General features: G+C 36.6%; 1 protein-coding gene across 2 annotated transcripts in view; it reads right to left on the minus strand.

Moving 5' to 3' along the window:
• PDE10A (phosphodiesterase 10A) overlaps positions 1-25750 on the minus strand; it is a 176150-nt gene that overhangs the window by 19212 nt on the left and 131188 nt on the right. For both annotated transcript variants that reach the window (XM_010002166.1, XM_010002165.1), the window contains 11 exons: positions 25524-25664; positions 22873-23028; positions 19234-19284; positions 17130-17188; positions 14430-14481; positions 10583-10725; positions 8326-8418; positions 7505-7691; positions 6138-6280; positions 4016-4099; positions 1302-1452 (listed from right to left, as the gene is read on the minus strand). In XM_010002166.1, the coding sequence (XP_010000468.1) occupies positions 1302-1452; positions 4016-4099; positions 6138-6280; positions 7505-7691; positions 8326-8418; positions 10583-10725; positions 14430-14481; positions 17130-17188; positions 19234-19284; positions 22873-23028; positions 25524-25664 (1260 nt within the window). The remainder of the gene's footprint in view (positions 1-1301; positions 1453-4015; positions 4100-6137; positions 6281-7504; positions 7692-8325; positions 8419-10582; positions 10726-14429; positions 14482-17129; positions 17189-19233; positions 19285-22872; positions 23029-25523; positions 25665-25750) is intronic.

Consider the following 25750-nt stretch of genomic DNA (forward strand, 5'->3'; position numbering starts at 1 on the left):
ATACATCTCCAGAAAGAAGATGGCTAGGAAGAGCTGGAACACAGACTAGGATATAGCATTCAAACAGGTGAAGGCTGGCTGGAGCTTGGCAGGGAACAAGACTGTTTCCATCTCTCTTAACAGCTGCCTCTTTTGCTCTCTCTGTCTCTCTTACTCTCCATCTTCAAACTTATAGGGCTTACTATTTGGTTAGTAAGAGAGATTAAAATATTCCCTGAGGCTGCAATCCAATAGATTTTTCTTGTTTAAAGGAATACCAATTTTTTCAAACTTGCATAGCTTTGCCAACTTCCAGCACATGCCTGGCAAGTGTCACTTTTTCAATGTTCAAATCCTTGCTTTACAGCAGAATAAACTAGATCTTTCCAAATGAAAGATCACTGAATAGAAACTTGACTACTCCTAGTGTGTTTCTTTAAAAGAGCCAAATAATTTGGCTGAAATTTCCACAAATTAATCAGAGGAAGTCATAGAGCTTGGAAAATTACAGCCCAAATGGCTAGTATTTGGCAAAGTTATACATAACAGAAAACAATTTCTCTCAGTCTGAAGTTTCAAGCAGTATTGATAATAACACTCCCAGTTGCACCTATCATAATTCAAGGGAAAAAAAAAAACACAACAAGTCACAGTTCTTCATAGTGTATATTAACATTTAGCCATTCTAAGCCTTCCATTTTGTTATTCTACCTTTTCCAGTTAGGGATCTATTAAAAGTGGTTTTTTTTTTCCTGATTTTTTTAAACACTATTCCTTTATCTTTAAAATAGGTACACACATGCTAAGGAAAGCTGTTGTATAAGTTGATCAGAGATTTAGCACATTTGGACAACTATTTTCCTTCCATCTTTTCTGTTCTTCTTTACTCACATATGTTAACCACCTCTGCAACACTCTTTTCCCTTGTCCTCCAATTCAGCATCTCTCAGATCTCACAGAGTTCAAGATCCAGGGTTTTCCCCTCCCCTTAGTACAGATCTGACAGTTAGTTAAATAATTGAAATAAAGACTGTGGTTTTAAGTGGGCAAGTAGAACGTCAACATGTGGATATAGACTTAAAGAAAATCCGCTACTGCCTCATCAGCGGGTAGACCTGAAAAATGTCAAGGAGACACTAGGATTAGGAATCTAAATCTTCTTCAATTCTTCTTCAAGCTTTTTACTCAGTCCTGTTCCTCTGCGGGGACTTTTATCTACACTCTAAGCAAGCCGACAGGAAAATTCTAGCACAGAAAATGTACTTCTACAGTGACTTTTACCTCTGATGAGGTCTAGTAACTGAAATAGTGATCTCACCTACCTCTAGATCAGTGAAAAGGCCCTGGTTGTTCTGAAGTATGGCATACATGCAGTGTGCAACAGTAACTGCATGCTTCCAGTTGTGGTAGGGCACACGGCGATAATTCTTCTTTACAGACATAGTGAATCGGCACAGCTTTTCAAGTTCAAAGCTAGAAGGAAATTAATTTGGTCAGAGACAAGAAATAAAAACGAGAGGAGAAATAAAAGGAGGAGAAAAAATGCTCTTTGATTTACTCTTCTTGCTAGGATTGACTCTCATTGTGGATGACTCATTGATCACAAGAGTCATTCAAGTTTTGGCAAGGACAGATGAGTGTGAATACCTGACAACACTGTTGTTTAATCTGTAAAGTTCTGGAACAAAAGTCAAGCTACCAAGCTCAGGCAACATGATTGCATAACCTTCCCTGCTCCCAGAAACTTGAAGGGTGGTTTTTTCAAATTGTTAACTATTCAATCTGCCAAACAGTGAAGTTGTATCTAACAGACAATTTGAAAACAACATTTGTGACCAAAACTGAAAATTGGGGATGGGGGGATAAGCAATAGTATAGAAGATACAATCCTTTATACATTAAAATTTCAGTGAAACACCAAATGCATAAGTTGTTTTGGCTAAAAGAAATCGAGATGCTCCATACTGACATCATGAAACTATTAAGATTCTATATCTACCAATGTTCCTTGGAAAGGAAAATGGAATGCTTTTTGTTTACAGACTGGAAATTCAGACACCAATCAGATATCAGGTCAAATTTTCTGAAGTATCTAATACAAGCCGCCTGGGGTGAAAAGGAAATATTGCACTAGAGCCCAGAACTGAACTGAAGATGCCTGAGTCCCCAAGTCACTAACTTTTCCCCTCTGTAACAGATCAGTATCTCTTTATTCTCATTTTCTTCCCCTCTTACTGTGGTTTTATTTTTTTTTAAGTTCCATGTTTGGATAATTTCTTGGGTATCTCATGGAAGCAGTATTAAGGTTCTAGTTTTGCTGTATATGTGGGCTGAGAAAATGAAGCTAACATGTATGTAGAAATGTAAAGACATCTACTGTATGGAGCCAGTTGGACAGAAAAAACTTATTTCTGTGGTTTTGTGCTGAGCAGGGTCATTATTCCTCTTAGTCTTAGTCTGAAATTAGTCAAAAAGGAGGCATATTTTCTTTCAAAAAAACTTTAGTGCTTCTTTTTTAATTCTAGAGACTTAAGTCAGACAGCTCTAGAACAACTCTTTAGAACTACTTTTTAAATTAGTACATTCTAATTCAGATTATCAAAACAATCACTTCCATCTCCATCTACATCCAATATCAACTTGTTGGTTACTATGGAGTAGTACAGTGGTAGCCAAAGGGAAAATTACTATCTATGATATCTCAGCATAGAATACTATTACTTCCTCCACTGCTGTATTTTGTATACTTCATTAAAGCAGTAAAATGTTATTTCTTTGTAAGAGCAAAGAACATACACTGAGAACATGTAATGAGAATTATAGGTTTTCCTGTAAAATCCTCCCTCAGCTGGACAGTTATACATTACATAGGTCTATGTATACAGATTTAAACCTCAATATCTTAAAAATCTAATTTTAGTCTTAAAATAGCTGCACTTGTTGCAGAGGGTTGAGAAATTTAATTCTTTCAGAAATTAAACACAAGTCCAGCTAAAACAGTCTCCTTCTCAAATATTTTTGTCACTTTTGTTTCTTTAACTTTATATATGAAAGCTGAGACTCATTTCAAAACTGTCTAGTAGATATAAATGCTTTACAGGCAAAGTTACACCTTGTAAGAAAGAGAGAGAGACAGACACAAAAAAGAACAGAATTACACTGGAAATTCAAACCCAAATCCTACATCCACAGGCATTCATTCAGGAATGGAAACAAGCTAACTATACCAAGCATAAGAAAAGTGAATTTAGAACAGTCCCCCACTTTGCAGTCTTGTAAAGATGTGAGAAAGACCATTAGGTTTGAATGTATGCTTTGAGGGCATGGAGATTCATCCAATTATTAAGATGACACAGACACCAGCAAATGTTTTCCAAATGTCGCCTCTTTTTTGCAGGGAGATATTTCCCCTTTAAATTGCACATCTCAAGATTTTTTCCATACTTTGCAGCAGGTCCTCTCTTCCAGGGTCAGGAAATACTTAGCCAAGAGACTACTGATCTTAGTGACAACAATGAACACAGAGAAAAAGGGCAATAAATTAAACGTTTCATTTGAAAATCATTCACTTCCATAATTAATGCACAATGATGTTGATAATTTATTTACATAACAAGATAAGATCTAACTTTGGATGATTGTAACCATATACTTTATTCATTTCAGCACCTATATATTTGAAAAATCAGTATTCATGGACCTTCTCTCCTTTTTTGGCAAGAGTGTCTTTAATATCTTCACCATCTTCTGCATGAACAGCCATTTCATGTCACAACCAAACAACAGTTCTGTATATTGGAATGACAACTATTTGGATGCTATCATCAGTTCTTTTACCTGGCTGTTCTCAAATTTTATTAACTGAAAATCAAGAAGCTGGGACAAGAATTCCAGCTTGCTTCTTACAGCCAGACATAGTAAATACATTCCAAAGAAAAGAAGACCTTGAATTAGAAAATAATGATCTCCACATTTTCTAATAAATACACACGTAAATTAAACACAGAATTAAAACGATAAATAATGTACTTCATACCAGGCTGTCCCACAGGACTGGTGAACCATGTAGACAAAGATGGCAGGCCAGACGTCCTCATACGGACTGATATCAAAGTGGTATCTACAAAGAAAGTTTCATCTTAATAAGGACCTTAGTGAGCACCTTTTTATTCTTACTTAAAGGAAGTGAAAAAAACTAGGTAATGTATATTGAGCAGAATTCAGCTTTTTTTGTTTCTGAAAAGAGAGAGAAAACTGATTTTAAAGGCTGTATTTTCCAGCAGCAATGTAAGTGAATGTACTTCCAATAAGGTCAATTGAACTATCCTCAGAAAATCATTTAGGTTGGAAAAGACCCTTAAGATCACCAAGTAGAAAAATCTTAGTTTGACAGATGGTATCGATTTCCAGATACTCCTAAAATATTCCAGAATTTCCTCCCAGGAATTACAAAGACGGTGTCTCAAATAATACATTTACAAATAATATATTTATTTTTCAATAATTTATATCACAAATTTCGTGAGAATCACTCTAGAGAAAAAAAAAAACAAAACACACCATTTTTACCAGCTAATATAAATTAACCCCAAGCGTCAAAAATCAAACATTTAATACCATTTTTTGCTTGTTTCATAAACTGAAGACTCCCTCTCCCACTATCAACATCCAGGCATAATTTTAGGGACCCTCTCAGCAGACCTGTTTGTCCTTTGATTATAATTAACCCCTTTCCCTGCACCTGCTGTGCTGCAAGTTTTCTATTTACTTGCCCCAAAACCCAACTCAACACCTGCACATACGTGAGGTGAACACTGAACAGCACAGCAGGTACAAGAGAGCTGAAGATAGCTGAATTGCTTGAAAAATGGTTAAATGTATTCAGATTGCTCAAACCAAAGGATGTTAATACAATTTGAATGAAACCTGTCATCCTTGCAAGTAATTTTTGCTGAGGAGGTGGGTTATATAATATCATCTAACAAAGCACAAGAAATTGTATTGCAAAGAATAAGCTTCTATCAGGGTGTAATCCTGCAAGCTGCTAATACTTTGGCTTTCAAGCAAATCACTTCAGCATGTAATGAACTTTAACTGTAAGCAGTCCCTATTAAGCATATACTTGCTTGCATGCTTGCTCACTTCTAACTACAACGGTCAGTGTCTGATAAGAGTGAGCGAGCTCTGGAGATTATGTTTACAAAGACAACTTAGATTTTGTTACCCAGTATTATAGAGCTTTGATTTTAGATGCCAGGTCACTAGAGTAGTATTTTTTGTCCTGGGCCAGAAACAGTGATGAAAAAATTAGTCCCAATGCTAGCGTTGAGTGGGGACTGACTGGTAACAGAGGTACATCTTCAGCACACAGCAGACCCTTGAGAGCTGAGTGAGTGAATTATGTCAGAGAAAGCCTAAGACAAGTGGTTTGCAACTCTGAACTCTGGCACCTGAGAGTCATAACTCTGAATTACCTTCAGAACATTAGAGATCTCTACCCATTTTCCCCTCCTTCAAGAAAATTATAGACACAGAGGCACAAAACACACACAAAACAAACAAACAAAAAACACACAACCCCCCCTCCCAAAAAAAAAAAAAAAAATTTAAAAAATCAAACCAAACAAAAAACCCCCACAAACAAACAAACCAAGCCACAACCTCCTTCTGCTCAAAACCCTAAAACCGTAACTAAAAAACACAAAACTGAAAAAATCTCTACAAGCAGCTGAATCTTTTTTTTCTAAAACATATACACAAGGGAATGACAATGCATTTGGTCTCTACTGATATTCCAGCTCAGCCTCCTCTCTGGCTCTGAGCTTTTGGTGTTTTGGAACTACCAGAAAGCAAAGCTCATCTTGAAAATACTTAGATACAAACTAATGCTTAAAGCATCTGCTGTAGCTACCCTTGCCTGAGGAAAATGTTACCATTCTGAGGAGGTATAATTTCACATCTTTGACGGATAAAATCTGTTCACAGGTCATCACATATAACTAAATATAAGAAAGCCAAAAATAAACCCCTGTGAATTTGGGACAGTTCAATTAAAAAAGTGCTTCCTACAAAACTCTCCACTATATCTAGGGGAAAAAAAAAAATCTTTTGCTGACTGATACAAGATGCAATTATTACTATAAGAGGAAAATACTTACAGTTCAATTTCTTTATAAATATGTGGAGGCAGTGTACAGTGCATGAGGTTTTGCCACTCTTCTGCTGTACAAACACTGTGGTAGGATAACTTCTCCATCGTTACACGGTATATACACTCTGAATGGCGAATTCTGTGGTACATCTGGAAAAGGGAAGGCATTCATTAGTGTGAAATTTTAATGTAAAAAACCCAACATTTCTTTCCTGTATTCAAGCACTAATTCTCAAAATACACGTCTGCAAAAACGTTACAGATTCTGGCCGCTCAAAATTGCACATTACAAATGTGACATATTACATGAAATTCAGTATTTCTGGTAAACAGCGTCCTGTCATATCATCCTGCATCTACTCTGACAGGTAAACACCTAGGGCTCAGCTGATTTTTCACTGAGTTTGAGCTCTCCCAAAAAAAGAATCAAAGTTCATCAGTTATAGAGCTCAGTCCCTTGTAATATGGTATGAGAAAAATAACATGCTAACAGGACACAATCCATATTTTGTACCACTGCATGAATTCAGTTATTAATTAATAGAAACAAATGGTACCTATACACAGTAAAAAGTACATGAGATATTTATCATACCTACGTTACCATGTGATAATTGTGAAAAATACATACAGTTAAATATTGAGAGGTTCCAACAGCTGTTGCAGCCCCAGTGCATCAACAGCATGTTAGTACAATGGCTTCATGTGAATCACCAGGCTTAATTGGCGGAGGACAAAATCTTACCTCCCATGAATATGACATATTTCTTTTGCATTGAATTTTTACTATATTTATCACATTTTTATACTTATATAAAGATCATTAAATTGCTTACACTTCCTACAGGAATAGTTTTGGGTTTTTTTTTATGATAAAGAGTTTGAAAACTAGAATTGCTACCCACTCTTACCTAGAAGCATGGATGTTTATGAGTATATAGCACAGTGTATAAATGTATAAATTGATATATTTTACTATTAAGCATATGGAATTGAGAGGATACATAGCATCTCCCTCCCCCAGTTAAATTTGCAAAATGTGATCTGAATTTACAGAAATAAACAAGAAACCTACTTCCTAATGGAAGAGAGAAGACAGACAGGTCCCATTCACATTTCGGAGCGTGCTCTTTCAGTTTAGCTACACAAAACTGATGTATCCAGAGTATAATTATTTCAGAAAGCATCAAATGAATCCCTATCATCTTCATAAAATATAATAATTCTGCAAAGGATTCAATGATTCCCATTTCCTCATTAATTCAACAGAACAGACTTATGAATCACTTTATTATGGAGCATCAACATCCTTAAGTAGCAGTCTAAGTCATCCCATTCTAACCAACACTTTACAAAACTGTACACAAAACTTACATTAGCACAGTGTAAGGCTAAAGCACAAAAGACTGCAAACATTTTAAAGTTGTTCTCATCAGTTTTAGAGAAGGCACTTCCACTTATTTTGTTCACCATCTGCACAACTCCTATTACACTTCCTCGGCTTACAATAGGCATGCACAGGATGTTTCTGGTTGTGTAACCTGTGTAGAGGTCTACTTCTCTGGAGAGCCAGAAAAGAGAAAGAAACAAAAAAGAAGAGTTCATGTTATTAGTTAATATCTAGTCCTTGATTCTCAGAAATGTTGATGTCCAATATACTAAATAGTTTTAAAGCAGATGCAATTAGTACTTGCAAGAAGTTCACCTCCACAGCCGTCAAATATTTCAATCCAGTGCTTCAAATTTGGAAATAAATTTTAATAATTAAATCTCCATTTGCAAGATAAAGAATTAATATTTCCTCAAATGTATACTCAACTTATTAATAAAATCAAAGAAGACATTCAGGTACTTAGGCATGCTATTTGTTAGTGAACTTTTTTTTCTCCCCTGAAATGAATCAGATTGTAGGGAGCGTAATCAGGAAAATCAGCAACAGTCTGCCTACCTGGACAAAGTTCTATAACAGGAAAAGTATAAAATATAAAATTATATATATGTTTGATGAAAATACTACTTTTCATTTGTATCTTAAAAATATCTGTGATGGCTGAAGCATTTCAATACCTATCTACAGGTTGTCTCCTCATCAGAGGATAACAAATCCTTGAATGCATCCTGATATGAAATTTAAGTAGTGCATTTAGGTAAAAGGTTCAGTGAGCTATCTTCCCCTTCCATGAATAACAACCTACCTGTTAAAGCGTGGATCTGCATAGGCATCAGGGATGTTAAGGACTTCTCCTGTTCTTGCCACTTGACCAGCTATTCCTTTTTCTATAGAAAATCTGCATAAAATAATAATGTGCGTTAGCCACAATATGAACTATCTGGAAAACATTTTTCCAGTGGAGTCTGTCTTGGGCACGATAATGGAAATTTGTTCGCAACCAGCGTCATTTTAATGCTTTTAGGAGAAAAATCTTACAAGACAACAACTAGTAGTAAATAATACAATTAAAAAGCCCATACAAACAGATACTTTCTGAAAACATTTTATATAACTGCATAGTTTAATACAAAATACATCACAAAATGACCACTTCCGTGACAAAAATTCAGTCTTCAATAACCCTGAGGGTCATGCCTAATAAACATGACATTTGTACAAGACCTGAGAATTGTATTTACTTTTACATGCTATTGATTTTACCATTGTTTTTATACATTCATTGTTTCTTTAGTACATCACAGGCAATACAGAGCTTGTTTCTTCAGGGGAGGGGGCAGGTAGGTTTGGTGAAACAAACTTTGTAAAAAGACCACCGGAAATTTCAAAGCTAAACATTCTATGTTCGCCATGTTACATTTCAGAATAACTAGCTTGTTTTATCTCATAACATGCAAACAATGTCACGGCACTAACTACATGCCTTAATCAGCACAAGAAAGTTGAACAAAACAGATAAATTCTGGAAAATATCAGAAAAATGTACAAGTCTGTCTTGAGAGGAAATCATTTTCAATCCTTCAACATAAAACAGTTATGACATAAAAGCACAAAGGAATTTGTAGAGAAAAATAATAGAAAGAATCACATGTGGAACACTTTCTAACCTAAATCTACCCAGGTAGTATGCTGCCCCTGCTGAAGTTAGTGGCAAAGCTGACAGGATTTCACCATGCACACCTGATTTTAAATTAGTCACTTCTGCTGCTTGTTATGATATATACACGACACCACTTCAAGGCTCTGATGACTGACTGACTCAGTGTCACTTTCTTACAGATACTTAAGCTGTACTTCTCTTTCAGTACACAGCACCAATGGAATGGCTCACACCCTTGCACTCAAAGTCAACACTTCAATAGTTTTCACATGGAAAAACAGAAAGATATAAGCAAATAAAACAATTAGCAGAAGGCTATATAAGTGTATGTTAAAGCAGACTACCTTCCTTAATTTACACCACCTCCTTGCTTGTCACTACTTAAATTGCACCAATTTTGACTCTTTCCATTCTCTCATACAATGTAGGAAGTGGGAGTAATTTTGTCTAAAGGAGTCTAAGTGAAGACATCAATCACATCTCATATTGGCCGAGAACTTTAAAAGTATAAGGAGAAAAGGGAAAAAACTCTTGAGAAAATCTATGCTGAATATTTTAAAATTTAATGCAGGATATTTAGTTATACATTTCTTTCTTTTTAAGAAGCTGCAGGTTAAAACCTGTGTGTCTTTGAAAATATCAATCTGTCTATTAAGGATTCATAATTTTTTTAAAGTGAAAAATGTCATATTTAATTTTTTGTTTTGCCTCTTTCATTAAAAAGAAAGTGCATATGTGTAAAAATTATGTACTTCTGACATGAAGTAGAAATACACATCAATTTTAGGCAGAGAATCCTACGTATTAGTAACAAACCCATATACATTTTCAAATTCACCAAGCACACTTCAGAATCACATTTATTTAAAAGTTTGAAAATACCCTAAATCAACATGAGAAAAAGCAAACCTAAATTACTGGACTTGAAATCTTCAAAGCCAGAGACCCGTCCATACTATATTCTACATATGCCTAATCCATCTGTAAGAAGTACAAATTGTGATTTCCTTGCTTTGGATGTGCTTGAAATTTCAATTCCTCTTGGGAACACTCTTGGGAAGAATGTCCCATACTGGCAGACTACAGATGAGGTGCACCTTTACCTGCACCTTTACCTACCTCAGAACACCTCTGTTTTTTTCCCCACATGATTTCCAAAAGGACCGCCTCCGGAAGACGGCATTTCCAGGAGTGACGTTATAGCTTCAGAGACGTTGTTTCGATGGCACTGCAATGTCATTCCCAGAAGTACTACCTTCTGGAGGCGGGTCCTGGTGGGAATGATATCACAGTATGACAAGTATTGTCAGGGTACCTGCAGATAGGCACAGAGACTGGGTAATAAAATGCCTGCACATCCGTAGTTAAAATGAAACTGCATTCTTCTGCTAGCTACTCTTACCTTATCTCTTTGGTCTTCTTGAAGACAGGTTTCCCATCATTTTCTTCCCCAATATCAAAAAGATCTGAATACAGCTCCTTATTTTTGTGGTCAACCTGGAAGAGTGCACACCTATCTGCATTCACCAGGTTCTTTGCATATATCTACAGACAAAAAGAACAAACTAGAGTTAATGGTCTTGAGCTAGGTTATCTTCAGTCATTCATCTCATAAAAAGAGAAGTCCACTAGGAATGATGTTTGAAGGAGCATCTACCTTCCACAGCAATCTTTCAGGATATAAATCAAAATGATAGTGTGTCTTTTATTCAGTGTTTTCCGGTAAATTAGTGTTGTTCTCATTGAAAAATGTAGGAATATTTTTAGAGGCTTGAACATTTGTTGAAAGAAAAAAAGGCTGTTCAGAGAAGTAGTTGAGCGACCATTCCTGGAGGTATTTAAAACACGTGTAGATATGGTAGACTTGTTTTAGTGGTGGACTAAAGGGGGGAGAGCTAGGTTTACAGTTGGACTTAATGATTAATGAAAAAGGTATTTTCCAACCAAAACTATTCTATTATTCTATTACGTCGTATTTCAAGTATAAGGAATGCTTTTCAAAATGGTACCTTTCCTCCCTTTGTGTTTAGATGTTATTGTCCTTCACTTGATTTTAAATACATAGAATACAGCAAGACTCAAAAACGGTTGTGGTTTTTTTGGTCTTTATCTTCAATACAAACATATTGGTACTGAATGCTCAGCAAAGAAAGACATAACAGAGAGGCCAATGTTTGTTTCTAAATAAGCTAGATATGTCCTTTCATGCATAGCAATGAATAAATAGGGAAGATTATAAGTGTCATTATGGATTGTCCTATGCAGTGGCATAGGAAATGGCTGTGCCTACCTGATGATAAGGCCAGTTCTTGCCCAAAAGCTGAGACTTAGTAGTTCTACATGAATTAATCAAAGCCCACAGGGTACCACCCATAGTCAAGGAAGTACCACAGTACAGCAACAGACTTGTATGGTCTCTACCATACTTTGAACCAGCTACTTTTATCTTAACAAAACTAACTGCGAGTTAGTACTGATTGTCAGAACAGTATCTTGTCCCGGGAACAGAGCAGCTCTCCACTGAAGTGTTTCTCAATCATACAATGGACTTTTTGAGAAGAAGAGGAAAGCGTGAACCGAAGTTGAACAAGGATCACTGTGTTAAAGATGCCATACAGTCACCTGCTCTATCTAATTCAGATACATCTCCTATGTTTCTTATCTGCCCAGAAAGCATAGTAACTGCATGGTAGAGCATGATCTGAGGTGGATCTCAGTCAACTTTTTAATATTGCATATAATAGCTACCTAGTCGTTCAGCCACAGAAGGAGGCTGACTACAGCTTGGCATGCAATGCATTCAGGTCGCATGTCTGTAGAATTCTCAAGACTCCCATATGAATGAATTAACTTTTCCCCTACTTCTCTCTTGGTTTCAAAAAATAAAAATAAACCCCTAAAATATTTCATTTCATATAAATGCAAATAGAAAAAAGTTAGCTCTTGACAGAAAAAAAAAACAAAACTAAGAGAAAATAAAACATTGGTTGGGAGACTCTAATTCTGTGTCCTATGAGCTGTAATAGAAACTGCACAAAACCCATCTATGCCAACTCTACAAAACCTGGAGTGCCCTCCTGTACCAGCAGAATCTGTATTTGGGAAGATTCTGTTACTTTCTACTCCATTGACTTCATCAGAACAGTAGAAAGAAAGACTGTGTGCTAAGAGTTAATTTTGTGAAGTATTTACCATCTAGAGTATTAAGACGTTTGAAGATCTTGACCACTCACAACATTTATTCCTTTTGCTCAAAACAAAATGAATATAAGCTGTGCCAAAAAGGAAAAAAGGTCAGTAAATGCTTCTTTACACCCATTCAGAAACTGTAACAGATTTCTTCAAAAAAGCACAATGTTGATTTTATTCAATCCAACTTTTGCGTATTAATGCATATGACTCAAGAACTTACCTTGGTCCTAACTCATGCTTTTCAAAAATAACTGCTTGAACACTACTAACTGAGAGAAGTAGTTAATGGAATGAGAAAGTCTTACTTCTGTAAAGCCCAAGCTCAAATTCAGGCCAGTGGTTGAGGGCAATATCAGTACAAAACATATGATCTGCATTGGCAGTAAGAAGGCTAGGGACCACCTTTTGGGAAGGTTGTTTGTAACAACTCAAGCATATTTTTAAGAAAAATTTCAAGGCAACTTGAACTTCTGCTTCCTCTCCCTGCTTGTATATTCAAGAACACCCTTATACCACTAACTTCACTGAGGGAGTTTAATGAAAACAAAAAAAAATGCTAAAATCCCTGCACTTTTTTCTTATTATTACAGAAATAAATAAAACTCGTAAGTGTAATCACCAAAGGGTGAAGGAGTGAAGTGAAATGAAGTTCCACTCTTTTCTCACTGTGAGACACAAAATAAGTCACATAATGATAAAATCACACTCCAATAAAATAGCAATAAGTGTGCAAACACATAATCCAATATCTTTGGCCCAGGAAACAGCAAACTGCTACAGCTTACAAAGGAAGCTGAGTATGAAACACCTGTGCAGGTTAAAATGCAGAATCATGATGCAGCCAAGTGTTGGAAAAGAAGATGAAGGAGTAAGTGCATTTTACTGCCAATTGTGTTTTCCACTAGACCTCTCTTCATAGGGAAGAACAGAGAAGAATATAAATATTTGTTCTCAGTGTCATATGTTATATTACACCAGTTCTTTTAAATGTTAAGCTATTTTTAAGCAGCACTTAAATGGGAAAACTCAAATGTTCAGAAATGTCTCCAATGTGCAGAATTCTTGACTGTGTACTAACTAGAATAAAACAAACACTGCAGAATATTTTCCATTACCAACTCAAGCTTCTAAATAAAGTCACCTTAATGCTATTTGCATTCTAAGTTTGTCATCTTTGAACAGTCTAGCTAAGAATATATATCACTTGAAACAAGCATCAGAGTAATATTGGACAGCAAATTTTCAAATATGCTAATTTAAACAGTAGTATCACTGACCTGACTAAGATTAACATTCAGGAAAAAGAAGTGCAGTACGCAATGAACGTGCCTAAAGCTAAAAAGCATAATTCAACACTCAAAATTTGCCATAGGCAACCAGTCCATATGTATTTGCAAACACTATTCAGAAAATAATTCTGAATTCAAAATTGATTGATAAAATTATAATCTGTTTCTGAACCGTACTTTCATTCATTGATGAAAAGTCTTAGTTACTTGAATGTACTTGGCTTTAGTGTTTTTTTTATATGACACTGACTGACTCTGTCACTCTAGTTATGGATGTAAACACTTTCGCCAAGCAAAAGGGATGTCATATTTTGCACATCTCATTCAGCAACTGGAACAAACACTCTGGGAGCAATGTTTGACCTGTAGTCCTTCCTAGAGACAATAACTTCTTCAGGAGTGTTTTGCAGCATGTAGCAAATTCAGTTTAGGAAAAAGGAATCAATAAAACAGGCTGAAATAAAAACAGAAGCCTTTTTGTTACAATTTTCAAACCTTCTCTAAAACACAATAGTAACTATTTAGTTCAGAGGCAGCCAGGTTTTATTACTCATGAAACCTGCAAAATGAAGTTGTTGTGACAATGAAAAACCAAGCTGACCTTTGCCACCTTCTTCCATATAGACAGGTTAATACTGTTTGTATTACGTGTCCATTATAAACAGCTCATGTATTTTCACAATTGAATGTGTTACTTCAAGGAGAAGAGAATGAAGGACTTTAATAACTAAGACTAATAAACTTAGAAGTGAAAAAAAAACAACTTACCATTATATGTTCAAGTAGAGAATCTATTGCAACTATATTATCAAAATAAGTTCTGCAGAGAAAGAGAAGTCAGTAAATATTGGCATTTAGTCAAATACTTCTCAAATGGCTGTCGTGGGCTCTTGTTTCACAACTGCTTAACAATGGAGCCCAAGTAAGCGAGGACAAACCTCTGCACCCTGAAAATCACTGACTGGCTTGCTATAGCACAAGGGAATTGAAAAATGGTCCTAGCTCTGTTCCTTTAAGCCCTTATTCTACAATGACAAAATTGTAGAATGATCTCTATACTGTGTAAAATTTTCTCTGTAGAAAAGCAAAAAAGACTATCAAACATTGCATACAATGGATTTAACAGATCCCTGCTAAGCATTACCAAGAAGGTATCAAAATGCTTTGGAAGCCTTTACACACTGAAAATTTTAAAGGGAGAAACAAAAAAAACCAACAAAACAAAACCCAAAAAAAGGCAATTCAGAAGAGTAAGAAAAGTTTTTCCTTTGCTGATATATATTATCTACACGCTTTCAGCATGTCTCATTAGGTTTATGCATAAAGGACTATGCGCTGAGAACTACTGAAAACTACGTATTGTAGCTAAACTCACGTCATATCATTCAACCCTTAATGCTATTTAAATGCAGCACTTTATAAAATTCTTACTGAGTCTTCTCTATTAACCCAGGTGTGGCATGTGGAAGTTGCAGAAAAAGACTGATCTTTGACTTATAAAAAAAATTAAAAATGTATCTCAGTGTCACAGCAAAGTTGTAACTGTCCAAGGACAGTCAAGAACATTGAAAGATAAAGGTCAAAATTATTAGTAAAGTAAGTCTGAACCTTCCACATGCCGAGTCTTAATAACCCTCAGATTACAATGTTCCCAGCAGACAGAAAGACATTGTCCCATGGCCTTGAACATATATCTACAGCTCAGTTCTGTTTGGAGCTAGTGGAAAGGAAATATATAATAGACTAGTCTTACATTGTCAGGGACATGAAGAGGTGGAGCACTGCATACTATGCCCTTTCTAAAATGTTACAGAACATGTCCCAGTGACATTGCATACTAGCAATTTCCTCAGTGAATAGGAAAGCTTCTTTCCATGTAAGAAAAGGTACAAATATTGTCTAAGAGGAAACTAGTTATTATCTTGCTAGTGCAAGTCTTTACCTTCATGTTCATGAAGTTGCTATTAAATGATATCTCAGTTATCTGGATCTAAACGTAGGGTTTCTTTTTTGTTAAAAACTAAATTCTAGCAATTGATAATGCTGTATGAGAGGGTTTTTTACAGAAATACTATTAAATATTTGCAGAATTTATTGTAATTATTATTTTAAATGTTGAAATGCTAAAATAATTGCAAAGCTATTTAAAACAATCTCAGTATTATGTACCAAGAGTAAATTGCCAACCCATAAATTTTGGTAGATTAATCCAAAGTTAGCTCAGTACAGATGTTAGCAAAATAAAAGCTCTCTGAAAAGGAAAAAAATGGTACAAGACACTGCAGAAAGTGGGTAGCTCTGGCAAGGGAATGATGAGTGCCCTTTAGGAGACACAATCTGAACCTAAGCTAAAATAAAAAAATAAAATAAAATAAAAAAAGGTCATCCCTGAGGAAAAAAAGCTAGGAAAAACATCTGGATACAACCAGCTTGCCTGGCAAGGGGTAGACTCCTCCCTGTGCTGTATCACTCCCCATTCCAGGAGGGTCAACTCAGCTGCCTGCATTCCTGAGCAATGGCATAGGAATCTTGGATGTCCTCTAATCTCATCAGTTTTAGAATTATTCATCAAGAGTCACAAAAGTGTTTGTAAAAGCAAAAATCTGAGACATGTAATTTTTCCATGGTATCATCAGTCCTTCGAGATGCACTTAGAGATTCTTTAACCAGCGAGTTATGCACCTCAGACTGTGATTTACCAAAAGTACAATTTTGGTTTGTCTGCTAATCTTTTGGCTATCTCTACTATTTAAAGATGCTAATAGCAGCAACAAAGAAAAAGGCATGAAGGAAGAGCAGATCACCTTAGACAGTAAACTGACTTTGCAAGCCTAAGCCCAAGCTTTCATACTATCTTTCATACTAATGTGTTTTCTACTTAATCATGCAATTATTGTGGCAAGAAATTTAAAGAAAACATACTACTAAACAGTTGCAGTCTTTGAAAATGAAAACAGAGTCTCCAGAAAATGCAAGGGAAGAAAAACTGTTTGGCAGCCCTGTTTCTTCACATATCTGCATCTGTGTGTGCATACATACATGTCGAAAATAAAGGAGCGGGAAGCTAAAGGAAGCTCACTAACTTCTCAAAGTCCTTTACAACCTTCAAAAATTGGTCATAAAAAGAGATGGCAAGCCTATTTTTCATGGTCTCAAAAATTGTAATGTTGAACTTTGACAGATGAGGGTGGAAAACCGGCAAAAATCCCACGCAAAAGACCACAAGAGTAAACAAATTCTGTAAGGTATAATCAGATGTTACACTTCCTTCTCCACCATCACCAAGAAAGAATTCTAACAGGTATACACTGCTGCCACACACACCATTTGTTCTTGTCCCTGTGCTGAAGTTTGCCCACCTTCACACCTGCTTGTAAGTTATAAAGTAAAACACAGGTAATTCAAAGAGCTATTTCAGAAAAGCTCATCAAAATAGATTTACAAGATTATAGTGCAAATCACACTTACTTTGATACATCGAGCAAGAAGTCATTCAGTTCAGTCTGCTTGGCAAGGCCCCGGCACACCTACAATTACAGATCATGTTATCATTATCTCCAGAAGAACACTGAAGTCAGAGGGAAACTGAAGTCATGCATTATAGACATTTAATCTGTATGAAAAAATTACCAATACTAGTATATACGTATGTGCTGGGTCACAACAACCTCATGCAAAGCCACAGGCTTGGGCAAGAGTGGCTGGAAAGCCGTCCAGCAAAAGAGAACCTGGGGCTGCTGGTTGACAGCTGAATGAACAAGAGCCAGCAGTGCGCCCAGGTAGACAAGAAGGCCAACAGCAACTTGGCTTGTATCAGCAATAGTGTAGCCAGCAGGACTAGGGAAGTGATTGTTCCCCTGTACGCGGCACTGGTGAGGCCACACCTCATGAACTGTGTTTAGTTTTGGGCCCCTCACTACAAGAACAACACTGAGGTGCTGGAGCAGGTACAGAAAAGGGCAACAAAGCTGGTGAAGGGTCTAGAACACAAGTCTTATGAGGAGTGGCTGAGGGAACTGGAGATGTTTAGTCTCTCTGCAAGTACCTGAAAGGAGGTTGTAGCGAGATGAAAGGTTTAGATTGGCTATTAGGAAATATTCCTTTACTGAAAGGATTGACAGGCATTTGAACAGGTTGCCCAGGGAAGCAGCTGAGTCACTATCCCTGGAGGTATTTAAAAGATGTGCAGATGTGGTGTTTAGGGACATGGCTTAGTGGTGGACTTGGCAGTGTGCTAGGCTAACAGTTGGACTTGATGATCTGAAAGGGTCTTTTCCAACACTCTGAACTGTATTTTTACTTCACCTAACTGCATACTCTGTATCTAAAGTATAATTGTACACCTCTATATTATCAGAGCAAGCACTGAGATCAAAAAAAGACAAGACTCTACTGTTTGTACCTTTTACAAAATAAAATATAACTCAGAACTAGTAACATCTTTCACCTGTGCAATGCAGATATAAATAAATATGCAAAATATCACAAACTATATCCACAAGCTTTACGTTTGCATATAATTAGGTAACCAGGTACAACTTCTTAAAATAAACCTCTTTATAAAGCCCAGCTGTCAGTCTGCTAGGTACAGACCAATGCCAGATCAAAACTCTCCAATTCTTCTAATGCAAAATCTTGGGAAGGGTAAGCCTTCTCCTTAGCAGAAAGTGGTAAAATAAAAATAAGCAATGGATAGGCTTAAACTAAACTCCTTTATTCTGTTTTGTTAGGTGTGAAAGACTTCTCAGTAACAGAGGGAGTCATTGCTAGTAAGTGAAGCTACAACTGCATGCAATTACAATTCTACTAGATTATAATAGTCTATGCAAGTTAAATCTGCCTAAACGTGCCACAGCAAATGACCATCCTAAACAAAGTTACCAGGTAGCAAATATTAGAACCTAGAAAAGAAAAGCAGGAAGCTTTTTGTGGATCTTCTACCAAGTGTATGAAAAACACCCTTCCTCCTGTGAGTTGACGAAAGAACCTATTTTAGCATCTTCTGTGAATTGGCAGAATATGTTTAGTTTCAGTGTTACAGCTGTTAGCTGAAGTCACAAAATTCATTAGCAAAGATTCTGGGGTTCGCTAGACCAGCTTGCATTGTGTGCAGCTTCATTAGGCATTCAGCTAGGGACAGCATGAAGCAGCCTTAGTGTGAGTAGCTACAGGACCATGAAGCAGCTAGCGAGGATGGCTTAATGTTGGCTTAGCCAGCAACACGTAATAATCTCATATTGAATACCAGAGCAGGTGGAAAGCAACCAGTTGACCTAGCAGTTGCCTTCTTATAAGGAAAAAACTGCAAAGTTTTTATAATTACACTTCAACAATTATTTATCTATTTTGTTAAATTTTCTTTTACCTTTAGTAATAACATGGTTGCAAGTGAGGAAAACTAGCTCAATGAAACCCAGAATCTTAGCATTTTTCCCTCACACTGAGCAAAGCAGCTTGAATCATTGTTTTAGTAGTGACTTCTACTTTAATTCGAGCATAATCCATGTTTCTACTAATCAGGTTTTGGAATAGGGGTTACACAACAAAAAAACGAAAAACTACCCACACTTACTTGTACTTGATGTATTGCTACTGAAGCCCATGCAAGATTTGCTGTTGCTACCTGAAACCAAAAAGAAGAAACTAACTCTGAAGAAATCCTGAAACCTGCGTATCAGTTATGTGCTCATTTTCTATATCTAGCTGCTACATAAATCAAATGAGCTGTTCTAAACAGGCAGGCGGTATAACTTGTGGGAATATATAGTTTGTGAAAGTATCAGTATACTTGAAAATGTTTCAGTTTTAGTAAGGTACATTCAGTCACAAGAGAACAATCCTCATTTTTGGTATCCAAAAATGCTTACCAGTGCTTTTCAGAAGTGGTGTTGGGAACCCATCAGCTCAGAAATGCAACAACAAAAACATTCCATAAGCCAAAGGTTTAAAAAATTACATGATGTACATTGTTGAAAGACATCTACCATAGGAATAAAATATTCCATAACATCTTTCTGGGACTGCATCTCTTCAGCCACAGGTCTTTCCATCTGTAAGCAGGCACTGTGTCTTTCACTACCATTTTGGTAGCAAAAGAACCAGACCTGATCCCTCAGCTTAAGACTAGTGTTTAAAGTATGACAGTTTCCAGGCAACATTTCAAACAAATGTCATGTAAACAGCAGTTATCTAAGATGTGCTACCATGCATAATCTCCTGTCCTTGAAACACAGAAGCTTTATAGGAACACAGAGGACAGAAGTACAAGAGGTCTGCTGCTGAATACCCTCCTAAGTTACTTTTTAAATTTATTTTTTTTTAAACGGAACGCACTGTGCACATTTTATAAAAGCTGCTAATGGTATCCAAAGGCTTTCTGAAACCTGAAAATGAAAAGAATGCTTTAGAACATTTAGAAAGTGACCTTAAAATACTTTTAATTTACTTATAAAATACTTCTATTTAGCAGCTAGTCTTTTCCAAGTAGAACATTCATGAACTTCAGTTACATAGGTTATTTCATGTAACATAAAAGATTCATAATCACACAGAACAATGCATATTTAAGACCTATATAAATTTTAGATTGATTAGGATAATTTAAAATATTAATATATTATGTTAAAGCAGCATAATTAATAAAGCCTGGTTTTGTATTAATCTCTTTGCTCTTTGTTCTGTGAGTAGGTACACTGGCACCACCATCCTAATCCAGGCCCCTATGATGACTTCTGCTTACTGGTGAAAAAATACCAGGTGCAGCACTGAGGCTGAAGCAACACTGACTGCTCAACTGTTATACACCTATCAGCATCGCATGTATGCTAGGCTACTTAGGCCACTGATAGACAGAATATATCATTGACAAATAACTGCTGTTTTGTCCTTTGGGAGGGCTACTTTTAATATCTCTTGTCTGCACATTTCCTGTTCTTTTCACAAGAATAATTCCTGTTCAGTACAGCTAAACTGCTCCACCGCGCATTTTGTAGCACTATCAAGACAACAGACTTGTCTGGAACACCCCCTATTTTGTCCTAATCTATGTGTGCAGGTTCCCTTCCCTGCAGAAGGGTACAGCGAGAAAGGAATGGTACATTCATCTTAATATAAGAGCCATCTTCATGTGTAGATGGGACAGAACAAGGATTCTCACCCTGACATGACAGCTAAAATGCACTCCTAACACCTTTATTTTAGCTGACAGGCTTTGAGACACCTGCTCAGTTTTCAAATTTGTATGTACTTGGGTAACAATCCATTACTTTGGATTGACAAATGGAGATGTATGGACAACATAACTACACAGGCCTTACATAAATACAGTAAACCATGCAGTGTAGAGATCAGTCATGGGAACTGAAGAAGATGGCGATGATTGGGAATATCTGGATGGGGAAGCGTCAGAAGGAAAAAAAAAAAAATGTCAGAAGAGAGCTTTATAAATGACACCTAGATTAGCAGGTCATCCAGGTACCAGCACATCTGCACACAGTTTCTAAGGACATCTAGGTCAGCAGACAGATCTGGACGAAGGGATCTAGTGCAACCTCAGTAAATCTGCAGATGACACCAAACTTGGCAGAGGTGTTGATGTTCCTGAAGGTAGGAAGGCTCTACAGCAGGACCTTGGCAGGCTGGATGAGTGGGCCAAGGCCAACTGTATGAGGTTCAACAAGGCCAAGTGTTCGTAACCTGCACTTGGGTCACAATAATGCCATGCAACGGTACAGGCTTGGGAAGAGTGGCTGGAAAGATGCCTGGCAGGAAAGGACCTGGGGGTGCTGGTCAACAGCTGGCTGAACATGAGCCAGCAGTGTGCCCAGGTGGCCAAGAAGGCCGACAGCATCCTGGCCTGTGTCAGCAATAATGTGGCCAGAAGGACTAGGGAAGTGATTGTCCTCCTGTACTCAGCACTGATGAGGCTGCACCTGAAGTACTGTGCGCAGTTTTGGGCCACCCACTACGAGGGGGTTGGTCTATTCTCCCTGGGAACAAGCAACAGGGCAAGAGGAAATGGCCTCCAGTTGTGAGAGGGGAGGTTCAGATTGGATATTAGGAAAAATTTCTTTTACTGAAAGGGTTGACAGACATTTGAACAGGTTGCCCAGGGAAGCAGCTGAGTCACCATCCCTGGAGGTATTTAAAAGATGTGTAGATGTGGTGCTTATGGGCATGGCTTAGTGGTGGACTTGGCAGTGTGCTAGGCTAATAGTTGGACTTGATGATCTGAAAGGGTCTTTTCCAACCAAAAGTATTTATGAGTCTCTGAAAGGGCAGTGAGCAAATCTGATGAGTCACAGAGTTGGGACAGCCTATAGAGGCAAAAGATGTCAGCTCCCAAAGGCCAAATAAAATGTTAACCCAAAAGCAGCACATGGTTCTCAACCTAGAAACAAGGAGGCATACTCAACAGCTGGCATCCCTTGTCCTTCAAGTCGCTGCAAGGCATCCCAGAAAGATTACCTAAATACTTGCATCTCTGTGCATGACTCTGGGAAATACCAACTGGACACACAGATCTTGGCATCCGAGAATATGCAGATGTAAGAATGTGAAGGGAAAATACATGAAATCTTTTGCTTTATTTTTGCTTTAAAATAAAATAATCTTCCACTCCTATGAGACCTAGCATTGACTCTTGCTATACTGTTGCTACAATGTTGCAATATTATTTTTTACAATAGGGCTTATTCACTGAGAAGTCACAACAAAAAGTCAACTAAAAAAAAAAATTAAAATTAAATCTTTCTGTAGTGTAAAATAAAGCTTTATTGGAAAGTTAAAATTGAGACTCAGGATAACTCAGTAGTGTCATTTTTATATTAAGTGGTTTTCATTTTTTTTATATTTGATTTACACTTTTATTTCATTCATCTGCTCTGTATAAACTTCTCTAACAACTCTGTATTGAGTTTGTAATTGATAAAGAGATTTTCAAGCTGTTTTTTCCACAAAAAAATAAAAGGAGAAATTCCTGAGGTGTCCTTGTTCTTGTTTATGTAAATTGTACCTCCTGTGACTGAAAATACAAATAACTACCTATTTTTTTCAATAATTAATATTAGATGAGAACAAAAATCAAGTATTAAAAAGGTAAAAAACACATGAATAGAGTGAGAGAAGAAAGTCGGGGAAGGGAGTGGCAGGGAGGGGTAGGTGAAGTGCTGACTGTTGAGGCAAAGTGGGGAATGGTTGTGCGTGAGCTCACCTCTTGGTGACTTAGGTGGAAAGCTTCCTTGCCCCAGTGACGGTAAAGTTCCAGGATACCAATCAGATCACCAATTGCAGTGACAATTGGCAAACACAGAACAGATTGGATACGAGTCCCTGATTCCAGTCCAGTACCTTTGGGAAATCGCTCATCCTAGAAAGCATAAACATAATCTGATAAAACGTAAATATTGTAGCATCAACATAAAAGATACACTGACATTTTCCTCCCTCTCCTGGCTGATCCAATCTGCAGGAAAATGATAACATTCAGTAAAACTTGTATCTCTCAAACTAATTTACACACAATATTAAGACATCTGCAAAAAAAAAAAAAAAGCAATAAAAAAGTCTCAGCATTCATTTACATACACAGATGCCCTTATTGATGTAAAGTCAGAACTAGCTGTGATATTAGACCCAGCTTTTCGTTGATTTTTATAATACATGATCTCTAATCTCACAGGCAGCAAAACCAATATTTCATTGCTAAGGTCAGCCCAGATTAAGTAAAAACCCCAACAAACAGCACTACGCCACTACCTCTTCCCCTCCTAAAAAAATCCAAAAGCATTTATAATCATGAAGCAACCTGCTCTGATTTCAGTGTTACCAAGCTGACAGCAGTGCTTGCAACAAAACAGAAAGCAAAACCTGAGGCTGAAGCTTTAGATGATCCACAACTTTAATCCTCAATCATCTCCTGACAAGGAAAAAGTGTTCCTAAAAAACTATGCATGAGTGTCAGAATATTTTCTTTCCTTTGCTGATACATCCTGAATAATCTGGTGCAAAAGTTGAGGAGGGGAAAAAAAAAAATAAATAAAGAGTTAAATAATCCTACCAGCTGCTTTAGAAGGCCCAAATTTGTAAATTTAATCTGAATAGGGGATGTTCAAAGCTTTATAGCTTCAGTTCCCCAATGTAAGAAAACTCACAAAGACGTGAGAAATCACCTGGCTGTTAACAGGTAGTAAGGCAGTAACTAGTCAATGTGAAGTGTGCAAGACCCACTTTAGTGTTCATCAGTCCTTCAGTACTTGATTCGTAACACACGCTCTCTGAAGACTGTGCTTAGGCATGACAGTTGCTCCTTCACGGCTGATCAAAATCTCTCCTTACTCAAATAAAATAGCAAATAATCTCTACCTTAGTTACTGAGATGACAATCAATCTGAATGGCTAAGTACATAAGGCAGACAAAAGAGAGTGGGAAGCACTTTGCAACAAGAGCCTCCTGCTTTTACTTTTCAGTTCTGTTCTTCTCAAAAGACGGGCTGGCAAGTCTATCTACAAGAGCTTCCCTTTCACTGTTGAGATGCTCCCAAAGTCACACAAAGGCAAACTATATCACCAAAATTAATCTGTTTGGTCAATAATCCCCTGATAACTGCAAAGCAACAAAAAATATAAAAAATCCCAACTACCCACCCCCTAATTTTATTATTAATGTAAAATCAAAACATACAACCCTCATACACAAATATATCATTATATTCATTGGAAATTATGAATATAAGTTTTAACCTCTATATGTGACTAAAAAAGCCTAACAACATAAAATCTTTATAGTTCAGAGTGTATAGAAAGCATTGTCTGTTATGACAAAGAAAGTGGCCTTTTGTTTTTTGTGGTTCTGTTTAAGTTTAATCACATAAGGCATTTGGTATTTTGTTTATAGCCAGAGTTTGCCCAGTAAGGGTTGTACCTTTTTTAACATTTTTTTTTTTTAAAAATAGAGACAGCAATGTCCAGTTTTGGCCACAGTATCCAGAGACTGTTATTCTGAACAGAACTCAAAAGGATAGAAAACACTGAAGAGAGAATTTAAGCTTTCTTAGTGTTCTCATAACCAGTTGACCATAAAGTGTTCTCATAAAGTACAGTTTAAATACCAGATTCATACAATTGCATAGATGTGACTAGCAGATGAAGTTTTCAAAAAATAAAAAGGACAGATATATAGAATATAAAAAATTACTATAATATAATTTTAGGATTTTCTGAATCCTTTCATTAATCCTTTCATAGGCCTGAAATTTGATATCAGTTACATTTGTGTGCCTTTCATGTAGGTCTACTGATATAAATATTCTGGCTTGACATTGGTGCAACCAGAGATCAAAATCCTTTCTAATTGCAAGAATTCTGATTGATATTCCTGACAGTGTGAGCAATGCCTCATTAAATCAAACTGTGATTGACTACATGGAAGTCATCTTGTTTGGGATTAGCACATTTTGTATTTCAAGAACAGAAGGACAGGAGATTTGGCTGATAGGGTTTTTTTCTCTCCAAGTGGGTATGGTACCATTACTTCCCCTATCTGACAAACAGGGGAAAAAAAAAAGTTAAAACAAACACACAAAAAAAAAAAAAAAAAAAAGATAAAAGCAAAAAACAAACAAACAAAAAAAAAAGGCAAAAAAACCCCAACACAACCAAAACCAATAACTGTTAAATTTAAAAATAAATGAGATATTTGGAAATTATTCTATCATGCTAATCCAAACTCCAATTCATTTTCTCGATAGCAAGACAGATTTAAATTCTATAGTTATACATTCAGCTCTGTAAACAATTCAGCATCAAAATATTCATTCTAAGAACATGCTGTAATCATCTCTTTAAAAAGAGAAAGCTTTTTACCCTCAGAATATCTTTTACTAACAACGTTTTTCTGGATCTGGCTACATAAGCAGATACTGTAGTGCCATGTGCAATGGGCCCCGCAGGAATGAGCCGTGGTTGTCCTTCTTTAGCTCCTGGTGGTGTAAATACACACAGACTCTAGTCAGAAGGAAAAAAGAAAAGAAAAAAAAAAAAAAAGAAAAGAAGAATGCAATTAGAAAACAGGGTTACTTTTACAGAGTTAC

Source organism: Chaetura pelagica, unplaced genomic scaffold, assembly GCF_000747805.2.
Source record: "Chaetura pelagica isolate M959 unplaced genomic scaffold, ChaPel_1.0 scaffold787, whole genome shotgun sequence".
In the NCBI taxonomy this organism is placed as follows: domain Eukaryota; kingdom Metazoa; phylum Chordata; class Aves; order Apodiformes; family Apodidae; genus Chaetura; species Chaetura pelagica.